Below are 19,010 nucleotides of genomic sequence, written 5' to 3'. Positions count from 1 at the left end.
TGACAAGCTGGCATTTAACTCATTATAAAAGTAGAAACAGATCCATATGGGAAAAGTGTCATGTGCCATTTTAATCACACATGTTCCATTCCATAGGACAAGATTAGTTGGCTATCTTTTTCCATGTTGTGGTTCATTAATTGTGGTGCCTTCTTAATCAATCTTAAGTACCTTTCCTCTTTCTTTTTTTGATCAAGTTCTTATTAGGCACCTATGTATTCTATTCTATTTTGTTTATGAATCATGATTCATACTTTCAGAGTGTACAGAGATAATTTATATTGATTTAAAATCCACCGGTAGAGTTAAGCGCGTTTCATTTATTATTACTAATTAAAGTTAAGTTTCATATAGGACACTTATCAATTATTGCAACTATTCCTTTTTTTGTGGAGGCTACAAACCATCTATATTGATTTAAAATTGTGATACAATACTCTTTTATTTCAACCATCAATGATGCCAGAAAAAAAATGGTCATTGTATATTTTTCTTTTGGGGTCTCAGGAGTAAGAGATTCATATATTTAATAGAAAATAATAGATATTTGGTGAAATGTAATAATATAAAATTATTGACGATGATAAACTTGGTTTACTATTTATTTTGGATGTGCAAGTTAAAAGGATTGGATGCTTATTAAAGGCTAACATTAACAAAAACTATTAAATGAATGATTTCTACACAGGAGACTTAGACAAGAAAAGACTTGGAATATAAAAATTGAATAATGAGTTGACAAATCATTCAATCAAAAATTTCATATATTTAACAGGAAAAAATGATTTCTACCACATCCAGAATTATGGTTTACTCCACAAAATAATCCAAGAATATAGTTACAAATTTCACCGCCAAATTGAATAATGAGTTGACAAATCATTCAATAAAAAACATGGGAATCCCTCTCAAAAAGTAACATGGGATTAAAATTGAGAAATTATTAATGTAAAATTATGACACCCAAAATTGTGAATATTTACAAATATGAGTTTCTTTTTTATGAATCGGTATCCGTTGCGTAGAATTACAAAGATTAATGAGTGTAAAACTCTTTCTTAAAATATTTAACATTGTTGTATTTTTTGAGTTGAATTCAAAACTAAAATCTCTTGTTAAACTGAAAGATATCTCTTATCATCTTATCTAAGCGTTCTTGAGTTATAAATAAAAGATAATAAAGCTATTGAAGTAAACAAATAAAAACTCTATGTAATTTTACATCTATTTAGTTAGTATTTTTATTTGTCAGGCAAAATTGGATAAATAAAAGTTGAGAAAAGATTTTAGAGAAATAATCTTTTCATTATGATATAATTTTTTGAAGGTAGGAAGAATATTGTAGTCCAAAATAAAGGAAACCAATCAAATAAAATTTATAAGTGATTTATATTTATCTCCTTTCGATGAAATTATTGCGATTTGAACTTGGATCGTTATATACTTTAAACGTACACTCAACCTCTGATCACCAAAGCATGTATGCCCATACACGAGGACATAGCCCCCATGATCCGAGCACGGGCTTGCACACTTAAAAGGTCATGTGTGATTTTTGTAATTCAACGATAGACCTACAATGTTATAGCCTTTAAATTTATCGAAAGATATCTTTCGATGGAAATTTTGTTACTCTTTTTTTTTTTCTATTGGAAGATATCTCTCAATGGGGGATATTCGTTTATTTGGACAACGCATAAGGTTTAAAGAGCACGATCTTTAATTTTATATAGTAAAACATAAGATAAACACGACAACAACGTGGACTTGGGTTGACAACAACAACCATCCGAGTTGAAGGCCTGTCATCTAACGACATCGAAGATATAACACAATTGCAACATACACATTAAACACAAACCCTAAAAATCCGTTCACTCTTATCCTAAACCTAACACCTTAAACCTTAATCCCGACACATCACCGACAAAGTTTGTGTTCTTGTCTTTTTACCATTAGATCACACTTTATCTTTCTTAAAAACCTTATTGTTCATAAAAGTGAGAGAAACAATATTTAAGAAAGTTTAGTACTAGGAGTATGTATAATAATGTACTGAAACTGAAGCGAGCAGACAGTGTCTGTGCTCACGATCGGATCAGTACAAAATCTGCTTGCATCTTGCTTCCTTCTCTTATTACTTGTAGCAAACTCATTCTTTGTCTCTTTCTTTCTCTCTCCCTCATTTTTTTTTCTCTCTCATTTCCAATGCACGTTAATCATTCGACGAATTGACTCTGAGAGAAAAATACACAACACTACACAACAAAACCATTAACTTCTTGTGTTTTGCTTTGCAAGCTAACACCATCATCATCAAAAAAACCCATCAAACAAAACTACTAGGTACTATACTATTGCTGCTTTTTTTCTTTGATCTCTTTGTTGTAGTTTTTTTAGTAACCATTGAATTGAATAGTGATTTTTTTGACTTGTAAGTGAAAATTCACTATTCTGTAACTTGTTAATGCTACTCACCAACCCATATACTTAAAGTTTTCAATTTTTTTGGTTTTTGGTTATAATGGTGACTGATATATATCCATTTCATTGCTGGGTCCGTGATTTATATCAGATGCGGTGAATTAATTACTGCTATTTCTTGTCTTTATTCCTCTGTTTTTGATTCCCTTTTCAGAAGAAAAAGTTTTGTTTTTTACTTCTTAGTTTTTCTTTCTCTCTCTTATTTAACTTTCATTTTTTTTTTCTTTTCATTTTGGTATTGTAGACTTGTGATTCTTCAACTGGAGCTGGATTCTCAAAAAGGGTTCTTCTCAAAAAACTCATAACCATGTTGAAGTAAATAACACTCTTGTATTGGTTTTTAGTCATAATTTTCAGTGTCAACAACATTAATTGTTTGTTTGAAGTTTGAAGATTGAAAAAGATTGAATTTTTCTGTGTGGAAGAGTATGTCTAGGCCTCTGCATCGAGGTGTTTCCGGTGGTGCTCGTGTACTGGAAAACATCAATGATGATACATGGGACTCACAATCCAAAGATAAATCAGAAAAAGATGATTTTGATAGAAGGGGTTCTTCAGATCACACCCCTTTAGCATTGAGGTCTCCTTTGAAGTTGTTTTCAGATAAAGAGAATGGTTTTGCATCTGATCCAATCAGTGTTGGCTCACCGAGAAGCCGTTTTAAGTTGATGATGTTTTTGGTGAAATTTAGTTTAGTTTTTATAGTTGTTTTTGCTCTTGTTGGATCTTTTTTGTGGACTTTGAATTTGTCATCTTCGTCAAGAGGTCGTGTTTATCATGGTTATAGGAGACTTCAAGAGAAACTTGTTTCAGATTTGTTGGATATTGGTGAGATTTCTAGGGGTGCTTCAAGGTGGAAAGAATTGGAATCTTGTTCTCCTGAGTTGGAAAATTTTGTTCCTTGCTTTAATGTTTCCGATGGAAATGAGTTTGAAAGGAAATGTGAATACGAGCAGAGTCAAAATTGTTTGGTTCTGCCACCAGTTAATTACAAAGTTCCTCTTAGATGGCCTACTGGAAAAGATGTTATTTGGGTTGCTAATGTGAAAATCACTGCACAAGAGGTTCTTTCTTCTGGAAGCTTGACCAAGAGGTAACTAACATGTGTGTTTTCACTGTCACGTAACTTTGTAATATTGCTGGAATATGTGGCTGATGCAGGCGAAATTGCTGTTTTGATGCTGTTGCCTATCCCTCAGAATTCTTTATGTTGCATCCTCAATTACGGTTGCGGATATCCATATCCATCACACTTTTTGCTGGTGAAGTTATAAATTTTTGTTCCTTTCAATTGCAGGATGATGATGTTGGATGAAGAACAAATTTCCTTTCGTTCAGCCTCTCATATGTTTGATGGAGTTGAAGACTACTCACATCAGATTGCTGAAATGATTGGACTTAGAAATGAATCTTCCTTCATCCAAGCTGGCGTAAGTACATATATGTGATCTTTATTGAAATTGGTAAATTGAGTTTTTGCTGCTGTAATTTTTTTTTTCAGTGGTCTTTATCCGTTGTATTTAAACTTCACATATTTGGTACATACTGGATATTGGGTTCAACATATATAGGTGGGGATTTTCTGTTGACTTAAATAGTAGTTGCAGTTACGGTTTGGAGAATCTCAGTCAAACGCGGCTGATGCGACCTCAATTGCTGTTGCTTGCGGTTTCGGCAACATCAAAAACTGTTATGTCTTGGTCTATTTTGTGGTTCGCAGACCCTGTAGATATTAACTATGTAAATGATCATATGAATATTGTAATGCTTTTAACTTTACTTTCTTCTGGAATTGTTTGTTCTAAGCTATGTTGAGACTTGAGAATGACTTGTGTTTTGACTTCTGAAAGATTTTGGTGACTTTGAAACCGAGTTGAATTAAGTTTGACTGATATTCCTTACCTTAAATGTTGTTTGACTGATAAATGTTTGGATCCTGAAATTTCCAGATTCGAACCGTACTAGACATAGGTTGTGGCTATGGTAGCTTTGGAGCACACCTCTTTGACAGTCAAATTTTGACTTTGTGCATTGCAAACTATGAGCCTTCTGGTAGTCAAGTTCAGCTTACTCTTGAGCGAGGTCTTCCTGCTATGATTGCTTCTTTCACTTCAAAACAGTTGCCATATCCATCTCTATCCTTTGATATGTTACATTGTGCAAGATGTGGCATTGATTGGGACCAGAAAGGTATTTGAGTTTAGGATCTAAATTTTTTTATCTGGCTTCAGAACCACAACTTTGCTGTGTTAAATCTTGTGTTCTAACTGACAACCACATTATGTGGAATAGATGGCAATCTCTTGATTGAAGCTGATAGACTTTTAAGACCGGGTGGATACTTTGTTTGGACCTCACCGCTTACCAATGCTCGTAACAAGGAGAATCAGAAAAGGTGGAAGATTGTGCACGACTTTACCGAAAATTTGTGCTGGGAAATGTTATCACAGCAAGATGAAACTGTTGTATTTAAGAAAGCAAGCAAAAAGAATTGTTATACATCAAGGTAATCCTGCTTTATATGATGTACTTATGATAAATTATGTCACTTTTGTGTAACCTGAATTCTTAGTATTACCTGTTTTTATTTCCAGAAAGAAAGGTTCTCGGCCTCTGTGTGGTAGAGGTCTCGATGTGGAGTCTCCATATTATCGCGAACTGCAAAACTGCATAGGAGGAACACAGACCCGCCGCTGGCTTTCAATTGAAAAAAGGGAGAAATGGCCTTCTCGGGCTAATTTGAACAAGAATGAGTTAGCCATACATGGTAATTGCTATGTAACTTCTGTTCTTTATGGAAGTGACTGTACTGTAATTGTACTTTCGTAGTGAATAATTTTTTCTTATTGCTATTAGGATTGCTGCCTGATGAACTTGGTGAGGACTCCGACAGCTGGAAAGCAGCAGTCCAAAATTATTGGTCACTCCTGTCGCCTGTAATATTTTCTGATCATCCGAAGAGGCCCGGTGATGAGGACCCTTCTCCGCCATACAACATGTTCAGAAATGTGTTAGACATGAATGCTAACTTTGGTGGCTTTAATTCTGCTTTGTTGCAAGCTAGAAAGTCTGTGTGGGTAATGAACGTGGTCCCAAGAAGTGGACCTAACTATCTTCCCTTGATCCAGGACCGAGGTTTTGTCGGCGTTTTGCATGATTGGTACTTTAAACTCCTTCCTCTTGTCCTTATATGGATTCCCTGGCATATACTAAATTTACTTTCTTTCCACAATCTTATAAATCTCGGTCCCGTCTACATACATAGAGTCACGGTTTCCTTTATAGCTTGGTTTTTAATGGTAAAATCTTAATGTCGATTCTTGATTATGGTCCAACTATTTTAGTTGCTGTGTGTAAAACTAATATTTTGTGAAACTATCAATTTTTTAGTTTCACTAGACGTACAAGAATTCAAATATCTGACATTTGCTAACAAATATGTTGATAAAGTTGCAAGAAATTAATAATGAAGCTTGTAAAATAGTTAAACTTGGTGATTTGATGTTTTATTTTTCCACTTACATTTGGCTTAGAGTCTTGAAGAATTGTTTCTAATTGCTAGACAAGATTGCAGCTCTCTAACTATTATAATGATTTTTGTGTGGCCTCTAGGTGTGAGGCCTTTCCGACGTACCCGAGAACCTATGACTTGGTGCATGCAGCAGGGATTCTATCCCTTGAATTTTCCCAGCCACTTAGGTGCACCATGCTTGATCTGTTCATTGAAATTGACAGGTTACTACGCCCAGAGGTATGTAAATTTAATAATGTGAACTATACTCTATCTCCATTCCTTTCTTTCTATTTATTTATATATTCACTTGTTTCCTACTTAAAATAATTGAGGGTATGTAAAAATGTATTGATATAAGGCAGCCCTTCTTTTGTGTATTGACTGCTCTGAATGTGGTCTGTATGGTGATGCCAGTCCTGTTTCTTGGATAAAACAAAAAGTGAAACATTTCAAAATGTTTGGTCTCATTTGATTTTAGGGTGAAATATCAATTTTGTACTTCAAATTGTAGACATCAGACAATTTGGTACATGAAATTAATGTAATTCTTAAATTATTCCTAAAATAAAAAATTCACAATCATGTTAAATTTTTTGGGTCAGTTAATTTACTGCCTAAAGTTATATCTGAGAGACTAATTTGATCTAGAGAGAGTTTTCAATTTCAAAATTTACTTCTGAAGTTTTTTTATTTGATGGTCACGAATTGTGCGACCCCTATAATTTAGAGGCTAAATTGGTGATTCACTCTTTGAATTTCCCAACTTGGTCCCTTACTTTTTACAGAGTGTACCAAACTTTAATAAAATATCATGTTAGTCCCTCACTTAGCAAAAAGGTTCATCAAGTTAGTCCGTCTGTTATGTTATCAGAAAGTTTGTCATGTCAGATTGGTCCCTGGAATTACACACGGAGTATCAAGTTGGTCCCTGAAATTAGATATTTAGTGTCTATTTGGTCCTTACGCTTAACAAATTTAGGACCATGAGATTTATTTGACAAACTTTCTGAAAAGTGAGGGTCTAACTTAACATTTTTATCTAAGTGGGGGACCAAATTGACACATGCTGGCAAAGTGAAGGACTGTGTTGGACATTTACTCTTGATTTTATCATGTGGAAGGACTTCTGATATGCTGTTATTTGTCATGTGTGCAGGGTTGGATTATAATTCGCGACACAATTCCTTTAATAGAATCAGCTAGAGTTTTAGCAGCACAGCTGAAATGGGAAGCAAGAGTGATAGAAATCGAAAGTAACAGCGAGGAGAAGCTCCTGATATGCCAGAAACCTTTCTTTAAGAAACATGCAATCTAATTCATTGAAAAGTCCTAAAGAAACTATACCATAATATACATATATTCATTTCCAATTTCTATAATTATCATAAAGTTATGCCATACAAAGTGAGGATCGAAAAGGGAAGAAGAAAAAACAATAGAGGATGATACCACCACTTCTCCTGTGCAGCCGTAAGGCATGCATAGGGTCATGTAATTACCACACAAGCAGCTGACAAAGAATATTGGTAGATTTATTTTTTATTTTGATGTTTAATTAGAGTTTCATAAACACAATTATTTATTATTGGGAATAATATGATATAATAAGTTGTTGCTCATTGTTGTGGTGTATAAAATGCTTAGTGGTTAATTTCCCCCTATATCATAGAATTGTTTATTTTATTATCTTATGGATTATTTGAATTTGATGTCTCCTTATAAGCTCATCAAAGCTGTACTTGATAGCTTTATCACAGTTTATAATATGAAATCAAAATCACAGGTTAGGGATTCTGATCCACATACTGTGCAGTACTTGATAGCTTTGACAAAGGATCAAAATCTGGTGTCCAAAGTGGATCAGCTAGATATTTATGATATATTCTCCAAGGCTCTTCTCCAATAGTTTTCTCACTATCCTCTTTCAAATCAAACTTCACCATGAAGAAACCATTACCTATATCATTCATCCAAAGGGAATGAAGTTTGTGCTTCATCCCATAGTGACCAATAGTTTTCCCTAGCAACTTAACAATCACTGCCTAATGCAAGGATTTCCTCATACCCTCAACAGTTTCCTCATCCTAGAAACACAAGGGCTTCATATCTCCATCTTCAAGCACAATCTTAAAGTGATTTTTCTCTATAAAATCAGTTTTCTCCATTCTTGAATAAGGTTCCTCAATCCCCATCGAACGAGGCATATGCGGTTTTCTCCAGAGAATTTTAAGATTTCTTGATGATAATGGTTCAGATAAGATTTGACCCTAACATCTGCAAAAATCTTCTTGAAACTTCTTTCCAAGAATTGTGTGTCTGTCTGTTCGTTATATGTTGGACTAACATTTTGGATTCGGACCACTTTACTTCGTGAGAAAAATAATGCCTGCACTAATCGCGAACAATTACATAAAAGAAATCATCAATCAATTTAATCTCTTGGATCTCTTTGATTTTTTTAAATTCCACAAACCATAATCTTTACAATTACAGAACTTATTAGATCCAAAGCAGCTTATTAGGTATTGTTGGTATTTGGATTCACACCAATGTTAAAACATATATCATTCCGTTATTTTCATCAAACAACTTAGGTTTTAGAATATTTAACTTATGATATGGCTAAAAGTTAAAACTCTGTCTAACAGAGTCAACAGGGCTGAAAGTAATTGGCTGAGAAGTGAGAAGTTTTAATTATCTATTTTACACGTACTTACATATTGGTTTGGAGCCATAGAAACAGACGAAGTTCTTAGTTCTCCTAAGACAGTGGTCCCTAAGAAGTTCCTAGGTTTATTCTTAAAAGCAACACTAAACAGTGTTTGCCCAGCTGGTTATTTAAACAACTTATAAATTTTATTAAACAATCTGGATGAACTGATTTAAACCAAATTCTTTTTAAATATACGAATTTGACAAATAATCATCGAAACTCATATACAAATTGACGTCAAAACGGCTAAACAATTCAAACATTTTATTTTCAGTTATGCTAAAATTTATGACTAAACAATTTTTTTTTTATGAATGGATCTATATGTATGCAATGTTGTACGCGTCGATAAAAATTAACATTTTAATCAACTGATTTATAGTTCAATTGAAAGAAACTTTCATTATATTCAAAAGCTCTTTGCATACAAAGTATCCATTAATTAACATGAACATCGAACAGAACAAAAGACAACACACTCACAAACCACACACCATACATGATATACTTGTCTTAATCAACTCAACTATAAGCACACATTTATTTTTATTCAATACATTTCATTAAAGGGTGATTATTCATCTCCAACCTTATTGTTCAGAAGGGAGAATCCATCTTATGTGTCACATTGATTCGTGGACGGAGATTTATCACCGTTGCGATTTTGAAGACTTAGCCTGTAATCTGAACAGGCTTCACATCAGGCTTCTTAACCTCCACCTTAGGAACACTAACAGTAAGCACACCATTCTCCATCCCAGCTTTCACCTCATCCACCTTAGCATTCTCCGGCAACCTAAACCGCCGGAGAAAACTTCCCTGGCTTCGTTCAACGCGATGCCAGGTATCATTCTTGTCTTCCTTCTCAATTTTCCTCTCTCCACTTATCTTCAAAACACGATCCTCTTCAATCTCAACCTTCACTTCCTCCTTCTTCACGCCGGGAAGATCGGCTTTGAAGATGTGTGCTTCCGGTGTTTCCTTCCAGTCAGTGCGCGCATTAGCGAACGATGATGTTTCGTTGGTGGTAGGGAAGTTTTGGAATGGATCCCATAAGTCTAGAGAGAATGGGTCGAAGATGTTGCTTCTTCGTCCGGTTCCGAAGACACTTGGAATGATAGACATTGTTGTTGTTGTTATTCAAAATACAGTAACAGTGAAGTGTTGTTTTGTTTTGTTTGTTGATTGTCTTTGTTGATTTTGATGAGGAAATGGTGTGTGTGTGTGAGAGCTTTATATAGAGGGCGATGGGAGTGATTTGGTCACTATAGATGATGTTCGTGAATTTTGGAGAAAAGGGAGGAAGGATTTAGAGGGTTCTGCGGAGTGTTTAATCAAAGTGACATGCATGGATGTGAAAGTGGTGGAATAATGTAGAGATTTCAAGAAATTTCGAGAGTTTGGTGTTACTATATTTAAAATGATGACAAGGATTCGTTGTTGAAAATGGAAATGTGTTTTTTTGTTGACAAAAACAAAATGATATTCTTATTCAAGTTAATAGCATATAACGGCATAATGCCTACAAAAATATATGATGAAATTAAAGTGACCGAAATATTCATTGCTTCCGGATCTGCAACATTGACGCCCAAATCTTTGATTGAACAATCGATCTTTCAATATGAATCAAATGAACACTGCACGAAGACGGGAAATCAAACAACGTCGCACAAGACGACGAACAACAAATCACTACATTTAGATGATGAAATTACAAAGAAAAAAAAACCTAGATCTATGTGAAAATCACTTATTTAGATTGAAATAAAGAGAAAAAGATGAAGATGAGTGATTTCAGGTCAAGAATTGACCAAAAACCATCCATCAATAAAGAAATTGTAAGAGAAAATCTGGAGAGAGAAAACTAGGGTCGCTTGTTGGAGAGGGAGTGGAAATGTGTTTTTAATTTCCCCAAAATCACAAGCTTTTAAATTATTGATCATAAATTTTAATTTATTTTTGTTTGATCTTAAAGATCGTAGTTAGACTTGATTCAACCTCACAAAATATGTTGCTAAAGTGAAAAGTGTCTTCTTTTATAAGCTCAAAACTATATATATTAATGTGTTTTTCTTGATAACGGGTAAGAAGTTGAAATTGTTTGGTTGGACATCATGATTAAGTATGAATCACAACTCTTCCATTTACATGTATGTGTGATTTTCAATGATTATTGTCATTTCTTTCTAAAATAATATAGAATAGTCTGTGTCAAATTTTAGTAAAAAAATTAGTCTATAATATTACTCTAATTTGTACGAAGAGCTTATTTTTTGAAAACTTTTTATAAAAATTGGATGGTTTTTAATAGTCAAAATAGTTCTTATAGAATGCAAGGCAAATAAACAACAAGCATTTTTAGATGACGAAAACAATCATAATAAACACAACAATCATAAACCATTGACTCATTAAATCGTTATGCATGCTTGTTGAACTTTACGTAGAAAGTCAACAACCTCTAATATTAGAAGCCAAAAGTGTGAAACACAAATTGTATAAAAACATGTTGATAGTCGGAACACACTTTCTTATGTTTGACCATTTTACTTTGATGCGGCTTTGAGGACTCTTTATTCCACCGTAAAAATTCTCGGTCTCCAGTCGAACAAATTCCCCAAATAAATCTTGACATAAATGTTTTCCTAATTTTTTTTCCACTTCATAATACAAGATTTCATTTGTTTGATTAAAAGACGTTCAAATATCAATCAAATGAGAATAATTGATTAGATGTGTGTACCTTGGAAAATAGAGCAAGAGAGAAAGTGTCGTTGTACCAGTATAATTCGTATATACTTATTTGATTTCAGCTTGTATTCACAACCGACCTTAGCTCAGTTGGTAGAGCGGAGGACTGTAGTGGGTTAATAACCTGATAGATATCCTTAGGTCACTGGTTCGAATCCGGTAGGTCGGATTTCTTTTTTTATCCTTTTTTCTGATAATTTTTTCTTATTCTTTTTCCTTTATGCTGTTTGATGAGTATTCTTTTTTTGAACAATGTTTGATGAGTATTCTACAACCCCTCTAATGATCAAATCTTATGCTATTTATTATATTTTAACACCTAATTCTACCCCCCGTCCGATTCATTGTGAGCCGCATGTTGATCATGAAGAGAATGATTGGCATATTATTTTTGCAATGCTTGACTAGTGTTGATTGTTGGCAGCTGCAGGATTATTCTCCATTATGCAGTCCAGCATTCAGAGGTTCGGCTCGATGGGAACTGTTTTAATTGACGTCTGTGTTCGCGAAACAGAAGACGTTGTTAGTCGTGTTTTGATGGTGGTCTGGGGGATATGGCTGAACCGGAACAATTGGTTGTAGAATCAAAAGAAGTTAACTGCAGCACAGATTGTAAACATAGTCCAGTCCTTGTGGGAAGAGTGGAAGGCTGTGCAGAATTATGCAGCAAATAGTATGACAGTGGATAGCAGTGATGCGGCTGGCGGGTCTGCAGTGAGTACTAGTAGAGAGTTTCAATACTTCGTTGATGCTAGTTTTTATCGATTAGAAGGAATTTTTGCGAAGGCTTTATCAGGATGGAATTGTCCGCAGCTGCTAGTTTGTGAAGGTGAGGCAATGGCGCTCGTAAACGCTGACAGGTTCAAGAGATTGGACTGTCAAGTGTCACTTTTTTATCTGACACTCAAATTTTGTTTAACAGTATCGAAGGTAGAGGTGAAGGTGCATCGGAGTTTAACACTCTTGTTTCTAGTATTAGAAGTATATTAGGCTTGAATTGCAACTTTAAGGTGAAGTTTGTTTGGAGGCCAACGAAGATGGCTGCTCACTTGTTAGCTAAAGGGGTTGCGGTTATTTTGTATGCTAGTGGCCAAATATTTTATTAAGTTCCTCTTTGTATTCATCCTTTGTTGATTACTGAAAAGAGTTTAATGTGTTTGGTTCAAAAACATTTATAGCATGTTTGGATTTAGGGGCGAACACATATGAACGCACGTCGAAATGGCTTGTACAAAAAAAAAAAACGCACGTCGAAATGAAAGCTTACAGTTGTAGCTTTTGCAGTGACTTGTCTTGGGACGCGGTATCACAGTAAATACATAACCTGAGATTCTTAAAGTTGGACTAAGTGGTAAATACGTACGTCGAAATGAATTAATAATATAGTCACATAATTATTCACATAATGTTCATAGCACTCATGAAACCCAGATGATCATATCAAGTTTCACACACAAAAGTTGAAGACAATGAATAACTCATCAGTTCAACACTTAACAAACCAAGAGACATTATTCATCGCATAACGCAAAGTTTCATCTTATTGTATAAACAAATTAAACATTGTAAGTTACCAAAATAAATAGTTTTCTAATGAGTTGTTACTTTAAGAGCAACTACCCTCTTATTTATAAACAAATGAAACATTGTAAAATACCAAAATAAACAGTTTTTAATGAGTTGTTTCTTTAACGACCAACTGTTAACCTGAATTTCACCTCCTTCTCCGGATCCTGCTATTCGGTGCAACACTTGCACTGCTTCTATGACCTCTGCTGGAACTTGAACCTCCTTGGCTTACCGATCTTTTTACATAGCTCCGCTTCTTGCTGTTCCCAAGTGCAGCTTTTGCAACACTATCGGTCAATATTTCCCGCATCGCCCTTTTAGCCTTGATGGGTTGTTTATTCAGGTACACCAGCTTTGGAAGTAGACCAGATACTGCTTTGTTTAGTTGTTCATCACCGATGTTTCTCTGAATAGCATTTCCGAGTAGATTAAGTGCCTGGAGTGAGTTGTAGTTAGCCACTAGCTGGCCTAATGCTTTTGTTGTCGTGATTTTGTTGAAGCTCAAGTCCAGAACTGTTAGCTTAAACAACCTATGAAGCCCCTCAACATCACTTATCTTGTTGTCAGCAAGATATAGCTCTTTGACAATTGTACAACTTGACAAACCTGACAAATCACATAGTGAATAATTGTAATGCTCATAAAAAAAAAATAAAGACAAACAAATTTCATATGCAAATTTCTTTATTTTTTCTGTCTTAACCCTCCGGTTTATAGGTAGGTGAAGGGGACTCTGATACTACGGAGTTCGGCCAAGGGGTAAGTAAAGTCCGGCCAAAGTTTGTTTCTATCAGGATTCCAACAGGGGATATACAAAGTCCTTAGAGAATATGTTAATATAAACACTAACCTTGTCCAATTCTTGATATGCAGTTGTAACTTAGGTCAAGTACTCTCAGCCGAGTCAATTCTTTGAGGCCCTCAATGGTGCTAATCTTGTTTCTTGACAAATTAAGTGTTTGAACACTCTTTGGTAGACATCCTGGTGAGATTGTAACTGCAGAACAATAATAAAGAAAGTGAGTCAATAAATTGAGTTAGATTAGTTGTTAATTTATGCTGTACTAAGGCTAAATTATATTCTACTTGTGAAGTTATACCTATGAAATTGTTGGACAGATTGACTGAGCGGAGATTGGAAAAGTGTGAGATCACAGGGATGGCTTTTATACCAACACCGGATATGTGAGCAACCGATGAAGCTGGATTTAGAGACTGGACCATACTATTGGCTAACAAAATATCCTTCGGAAGATTGGAATTTGAATGAGTCAATTGAGAAGTGCTTATTATCTTTGATCTACCGGCATCAGGAGAAGGTGGGAAGGAAATGCTTCCGGCAATGTCATCAAGAGGATCATCCTCCGGCACTGGCTCCTGAATTTCAAGATCTTTGACCCATGCATCGACCCTCGCATAAGAAGATGTCTCTGTCGAAAAAGCAAACCATTGGTTTTGAAATCTGCTCTGCCTTTGATCATCACCATTGATGCTTTTATTAGGGGAGCGCATAGTAAATGACGCAGACGATTGCACATGTCTCAGCGTCTTCATTTGTTTTAGTTCGAGGGTGTCTGAATAATACCCTATTTGATTGCTTAAGGAACTAGTAGCAGGAACAAGTTTTGATTTTCTAGAGAATGTTCTATGTATGTTCCTATGGCTCCACAAGAACAACTTCCACCACAATTTTTTACTTCCAGACGGGAGTACTCGACTTGAAGAATGCCGTTTCAACATTACTCGATCAGCACTGCAGTGACTTGTCATGGACCTAGACCTCTTAAGATTAACCATTGGGTTTATTGATAAATCTCGAAAGTCTTCAAAAGACTGTGCCTGCAAAGGAGACAAGTATTCATTTATCTGCATACGAACATCCCTGCTTTCAAGGTTAGAGCACGATCTCTTGAGCTTTGGTGAACCCAAGAAATCAGTCTTTCCAATACCAGGATCACTCGCATGTCCACTATTGTTTGTATCAGCGCTCTTTCGGCTGTACCTATCGCTTTGATCTTCAAACTCATTGGTGGCTTGCTCGTTATCTGTTGGACCATACCTTTCTTTGCTTGCAACAGGTTCATCAAGTTTGGGATATAAATGTGAGAGTTCCTTCTTAATTGAGGGAGAATTTTCATTTTCATTCTCATTCTCATCTCCACCTTCATAAGATTCTCCTCCTTCAGCCTTCACAGGACTCTCAAGACTCATAACCCTAACATTGTTCCTCGAATTTTTCTGAAAACCATTGGTTACAGTAAGATCAAAAGTGGTCGGCTCTGAATTACATGTCGTGAATGATACCGAGTGTTGTAGTTTGGCAAGTAGAGTATCGAAATTCTCTTTAGAATACTTTTCTTTCCCCACCTAAAGAAACAACCAACATAGAGACACTAAAGCAGGTTAGTCATAAGAGTTAAAAGGAACCACACAAAACAAAACAAAAATAAAATTGCACCATATCTGAATATAATTGACTTTTAGTTACCTTTTTTTTCACCTTCCTTTCATTCAAAACAGAAAAGCACCTTAGTATTTCCATCCTTAAATATGAATCCTATACTAAATCCTATAATTCAATCTTCTTAGCTATTCCTTTTCAGTCAAATTGCTGCTTGTACCACATTCACAACAGCCATTACACGGAATCAACTGTTAACCATAATCAGTAGGAAGGGGTAGAAAAAGACATAGAAACCTGTTTGAACAAAATCGAAAACCGGAGAACAGATGACCAAAGCCTGTTCCGGTTGGTTTAGCTATCTCTACAAATTTGGCCAGAGTTGTGTTTTCAGTATAACTCTTTGTCCTTTTCAAATCTCCACCATTATCTTTTCACCTATTCAATTCAAAACCAGTTATGAGATAAGCAAAAAATTTCAAATATTTATCAAGTAAAGTTCAACAAAATCCCGAAATTTTGTTTTAACATACAAAAAAAAATCTCAAATTGCTTGAAAATCGAGACTAAAAGCAGACAATACCTTAGAAAGGAAATTTGGTAGACTTGAGGTTGACAAGTCCAGATTCATATCATTTTATAAAATCCAAAACAATAAATTAAATTCCTAAAACCTTCTAAAATCAACATATATACAAAGACTTTTTGACAAGATATTTGCTTATTTGTCAAGACCACTTATCAAATAAGCAAATATCTTAAATATTCATCAAGGAAAATCCAACAAACCCAACATGCATACTCATCAATAAATCCTAATTAAATAATGTTCAAATACACCAAAAAATCTCACATCGCTTGAAAATTTAGACTAAATTGTTTATACACTCACTTTTCTCAAGGAATACGGACAATACCTCATAACAGCTCATCTGAGTTGACAATGGTACAAACTCATAAATCGTATCATTTAATAAATTAATTTCTTCTAAAACACTCTAAAGTCAACATATATAATATACAAAGACAAAAATCACGTACCTAGCGCAAGTGATTGATGCACATTATATTGTATGCGAGTGTTGTAAATCTTTGATACAGAGTTTCATTCATACTTATAGAAAAAAAATATACAAAGACAACACACTTTTGACTAATGACTCATGAAATTCAACGATCTCTATCAATAAACACAACAGTTTGAAACAAATAATGAATAAAGTAACAGAACACATAATGAAACATTAAATGTTACAAGAGTCAAAAGAGTGACAGTGGCTAACCTCGAATGAAAAGATAAGCTCAAAACATGGCGTGAATTATGCAAAGATTGATGTGAAGGAAAAAATGTGAAGGTTATGAAAGTGAAGAAAAGGTGATAAAGATGAGTGAAAATTTTGAAGAGGTTTAAGAATATGCTAGAGAAAGAGGTGGTGATTGTTTTGAAGCGAAAAGAGAGACCATAGAGAATTTATTTGAATTGAAATGAAGTGAAGTGAAGACACGACACACATGTTTATTTAAAGTCAAATTTGTAACTTCGAGGGGCACGGAACAACATGAATATCAATGTGTACTTCTTCTATTTGTAGCAAAAATTTTAAGGAAAAAAACCTTATTTTACTAGTAGTAAAAAAATTTAGTTTTTTAATGGTGGATTTTTTAGTACAATTAGAATTTTCTAGTAGCAATGAAACATAAATCATAAACTTGACAGAAAAATCAACATAATTTATAAAATAATTAAAAATTATAATTTTTTAATAAATTTCATCTATTGATATTTTAATTAGAATATATTAATTGTTTAATATCTTTTTAGTCAACATTTTTTTAGGTTAATTAATAAGATATACTTTTATTCTCCTTAAAAAAAAAAGTTATACTCTTATCCATAAAAAAGTGCTTATCTACATAGCTTCTAGTCCTTGCATTTTTATATTTATTGTCGTTTAAAAAATTCAAAATAAAAATCATATTAAAAATTACATTTTCATTTAATACTTAGGCTTAATTGCACTTTTCCCCCCTATAGTTTGCCAATTGTGCGATTTTGCACCCCATAGTTTTAAACGAGCGATTTTGCCCCCTATAGTTTTCCTCCTTTCTGATTTTATGGTCCCCATGACATTTAGTGCTGATATGTCTGTTTTTATCAATTAATGTGTGTCACGTGTGTAATTCCATTTTTTAAAAAATAAAAAAATGGTATTTTTCAGATTTTGAGAGAATGAGGCACGTGATATTTCTTCTTAAAATCTGAAAAATCATGTGCCTCCTTCTCTCAAAATCTGAAAAATGCCATTTTTTTAATTTTTTTAAAAATGAAATTACAAACGTGGCACACATTAATTGATAAAAAACCAGCGCTAAATGTCATGGGGACCATAAAATCAGAAAGGGGGAAAACTATAGGGGACAAAATCGCTCGTTTAAAACTATGGGGTGCAAAATCGCACAATTGACAAACTATAGGGGGGAAAAGTGTAATTAAGCCTAATACTTAATGTATTTCGTCCATATACAGACCAAATACATTGAAGATTGAATAAATCTAAAAAAATATTTTTTTGCTTATAAATATGACTGGAGCAAGTAAATTGCAGCAATAAAGAAAAGAATGGTATGAGATCTTCTAATGTAAAAAAAAAAATTAAAAAAAATATATATATATATTGTTCAGTTTAAGACATGTGAATGAGAAAGAGTGAGACAATTATTAAGTTTTAAGACATGATGAGCGAGAAGGGGGAGAAAAAAATGGCAGCAACAATCAAACAACATTTGACATGAATGAATCAAAGGAAAACAATGTCTCAATATGATGAACAACTCTAACAAGTAACAAGTGATGGGCTAGTACACCATAAGTAATGCGAAAAAAAAAGGTTAAAACAATAATTAAGGATTTATTGTAGTGGCTGAGAATTAGGAAATATTTTGTCGACATAAATTATTCTAGTGATCATTGTAAACCGTTGGATTGAATAAAATAAATGGTTGATATTTGGTGTTAAATTAAATTTGACATTATGATGTTATTTGATTATGTCTCTATACTATAACAAAATTTCTCCTTGTTATGAAACCAAATTAGAAGAAAGATAAGAAAATAACCAACAACGTATTGATTCAAGTGATAAGGGATTTTGATCCCTTAAACACGTGGTCAGCAGTTCAATTCATGACTCATACGTACGGAAAAAAATTGGTTCATAGAAGAGAATCCACCTCATGTGTCCCGCCATTTTCCAATAGAAATAAACGGTTGTGAAAATTTTGTATCAATATCTTAAATTTGTTTTTACGTTTGACCGTCACTCAGAATATTTCCAGAATACATGTCGTCCTTAAATTTATTTTCAAACCGTTTATGATCACTAAAATAAATGGTTGATAAATGGTTTATCTTAAATTTCATTTTAACCATGTATGGTTAGTTGTTTTGCCATGTCGTCCTTTTCCAGAATACATTGCTTCCTATTGTTTACCGGGACTAGTGTTTAGCATTGTTGTATATATAACAAACAAACGTGTCTCGAGGAGTATAGCTTAGTTGTTAGGAACGTCGCAAT

The 19,010-nt window shown here is 34.1% G+C and overlaps 3 protein-coding genes and 1 non-coding gene across 8 annotated transcripts; 2 read left to right on the top strand and 2 right to left on the bottom strand.

Moving 5' to 3' along the window:
* Window positions 1-2,037: 2,037 nt before the first annotated feature.
* LOC11436118 (probable pectin methyltransferase QUA2) lies at window positions 2,038-7,686 on the top strand. 3 transcript variants are annotated; one of them, XM_003615079.4, is made up of 9 exons: window positions 2,038-2,346; window positions 2,729-3,577; window positions 3,782-3,914; window positions 4,434-4,674; window positions 4,777-4,990; window positions 5,079-5,251; window positions 5,341-5,644; window positions 6,097-6,235; window positions 7,155-7,686. In XM_003615079.4, the coding sequence occupies exons 2-9, from the start codon at window positions 2,913-2,915 to the stop codon at window positions 7,311-7,313; spliced, it is 2,028 nt and encodes a 675-aa protein (XP_003615127.1). In that variant the 5' UTR covers window positions 2,038-2,346; window positions 2,729-2,912; the 3' UTR covers window positions 7,314-7,686. The 3 variants fall into 3 exon arrangements, with proteins under 3 accessions (XP_003615127.1, XP_024639827.1, XP_039690233.1); XM_024784059.2 differs by lacking the exon at window positions 2,038-2,346 and adding an exon at window positions 2,396-2,580; XM_039834299.1 differs by lacking the exon at window positions 2,038-2,346 and having other exon boundaries at window positions 2,596-3,577.
* A 1,400-nt stretch (window positions 7,687-9,086) lies between these two features.
* LOC11429361 (17.5 kDa class I heat shock protein) lies at window positions 9,087-10,091 on the bottom strand. The gene has a single exon (XM_003615077.4). The coding sequence runs from the start codon at window positions 9,834-9,836 to the stop codon at window positions 9,384-9,386; it is 453 nt and encodes a 150-aa protein (XP_003615125.1). The 5' UTR covers window positions 9,837-10,091; the 3' UTR covers window positions 9,087-9,383.
* A 1,449-nt stretch (window positions 10,092-11,540) lies between these two features.
* On the top strand, window positions 11,541-11,634 carry TRNAY-GUA (transfer RNA tyrosine (anticodon GUA)). The gene is made up of 2 exons: window positions 11,541-11,577; window positions 11,599-11,634. It is a non-coding gene; the product is annotated as a tRNA-Tyr (tRNA).
* Window positions 11,635-12,883: 1,249 nt separating this feature from the next.
* Window positions 12,884-16,930, bottom strand: LOC11433235 (uncharacterized). 3 transcript variants are annotated; one of them, XM_003615075.4, is made up of 5 exons: window positions 16,719-16,930; window positions 15,523-15,873; window positions 14,135-15,401; window positions 13,885-14,031; window positions 12,884-13,640 (listed from the first exon to the last, which is right to left on the bottom strand). In XM_003615075.4, exons 2-5 carry the CDS (start codon window positions 15,574-15,576, stop codon window positions 13,180-13,182), a joined length of 1,929 nt encoding a protein of 642 aa, XP_003615123.2. In that variant the 5' UTR covers window positions 15,577-15,873; window positions 16,719-16,930; the 3' UTR covers window positions 12,884-13,179. The 3 variants fall into 3 exon arrangements, with proteins under 3 accessions (XP_003615123.2, XP_024639482.1, XP_024639481.1); XM_024783714.2 differs by lacking the exon at window positions 16,719-16,930 and adding an exon at window positions 16,477-16,593; XM_024783713.2 differs by lacking the exon at window positions 16,719-16,930 and adding an exon at window positions 16,019-16,112.
* Window positions 16,931-19,010: the final 2,080 nt, after the last annotated feature.

This window comes from Medicago truncatula, chromosome 5, assembly GCF_003473485.1.
Source record: "Medicago truncatula cultivar Jemalong A17 chromosome 5, MtrunA17r5.0-ANR, whole genome shotgun sequence".
Lineage (NCBI taxonomy): Eukaryota > Viridiplantae > Streptophyta > Magnoliopsida > Fabales > Fabaceae > Medicago > Medicago truncatula.
This window is presented reverse-complemented; position numbering and strand designations above follow the sequence as displayed.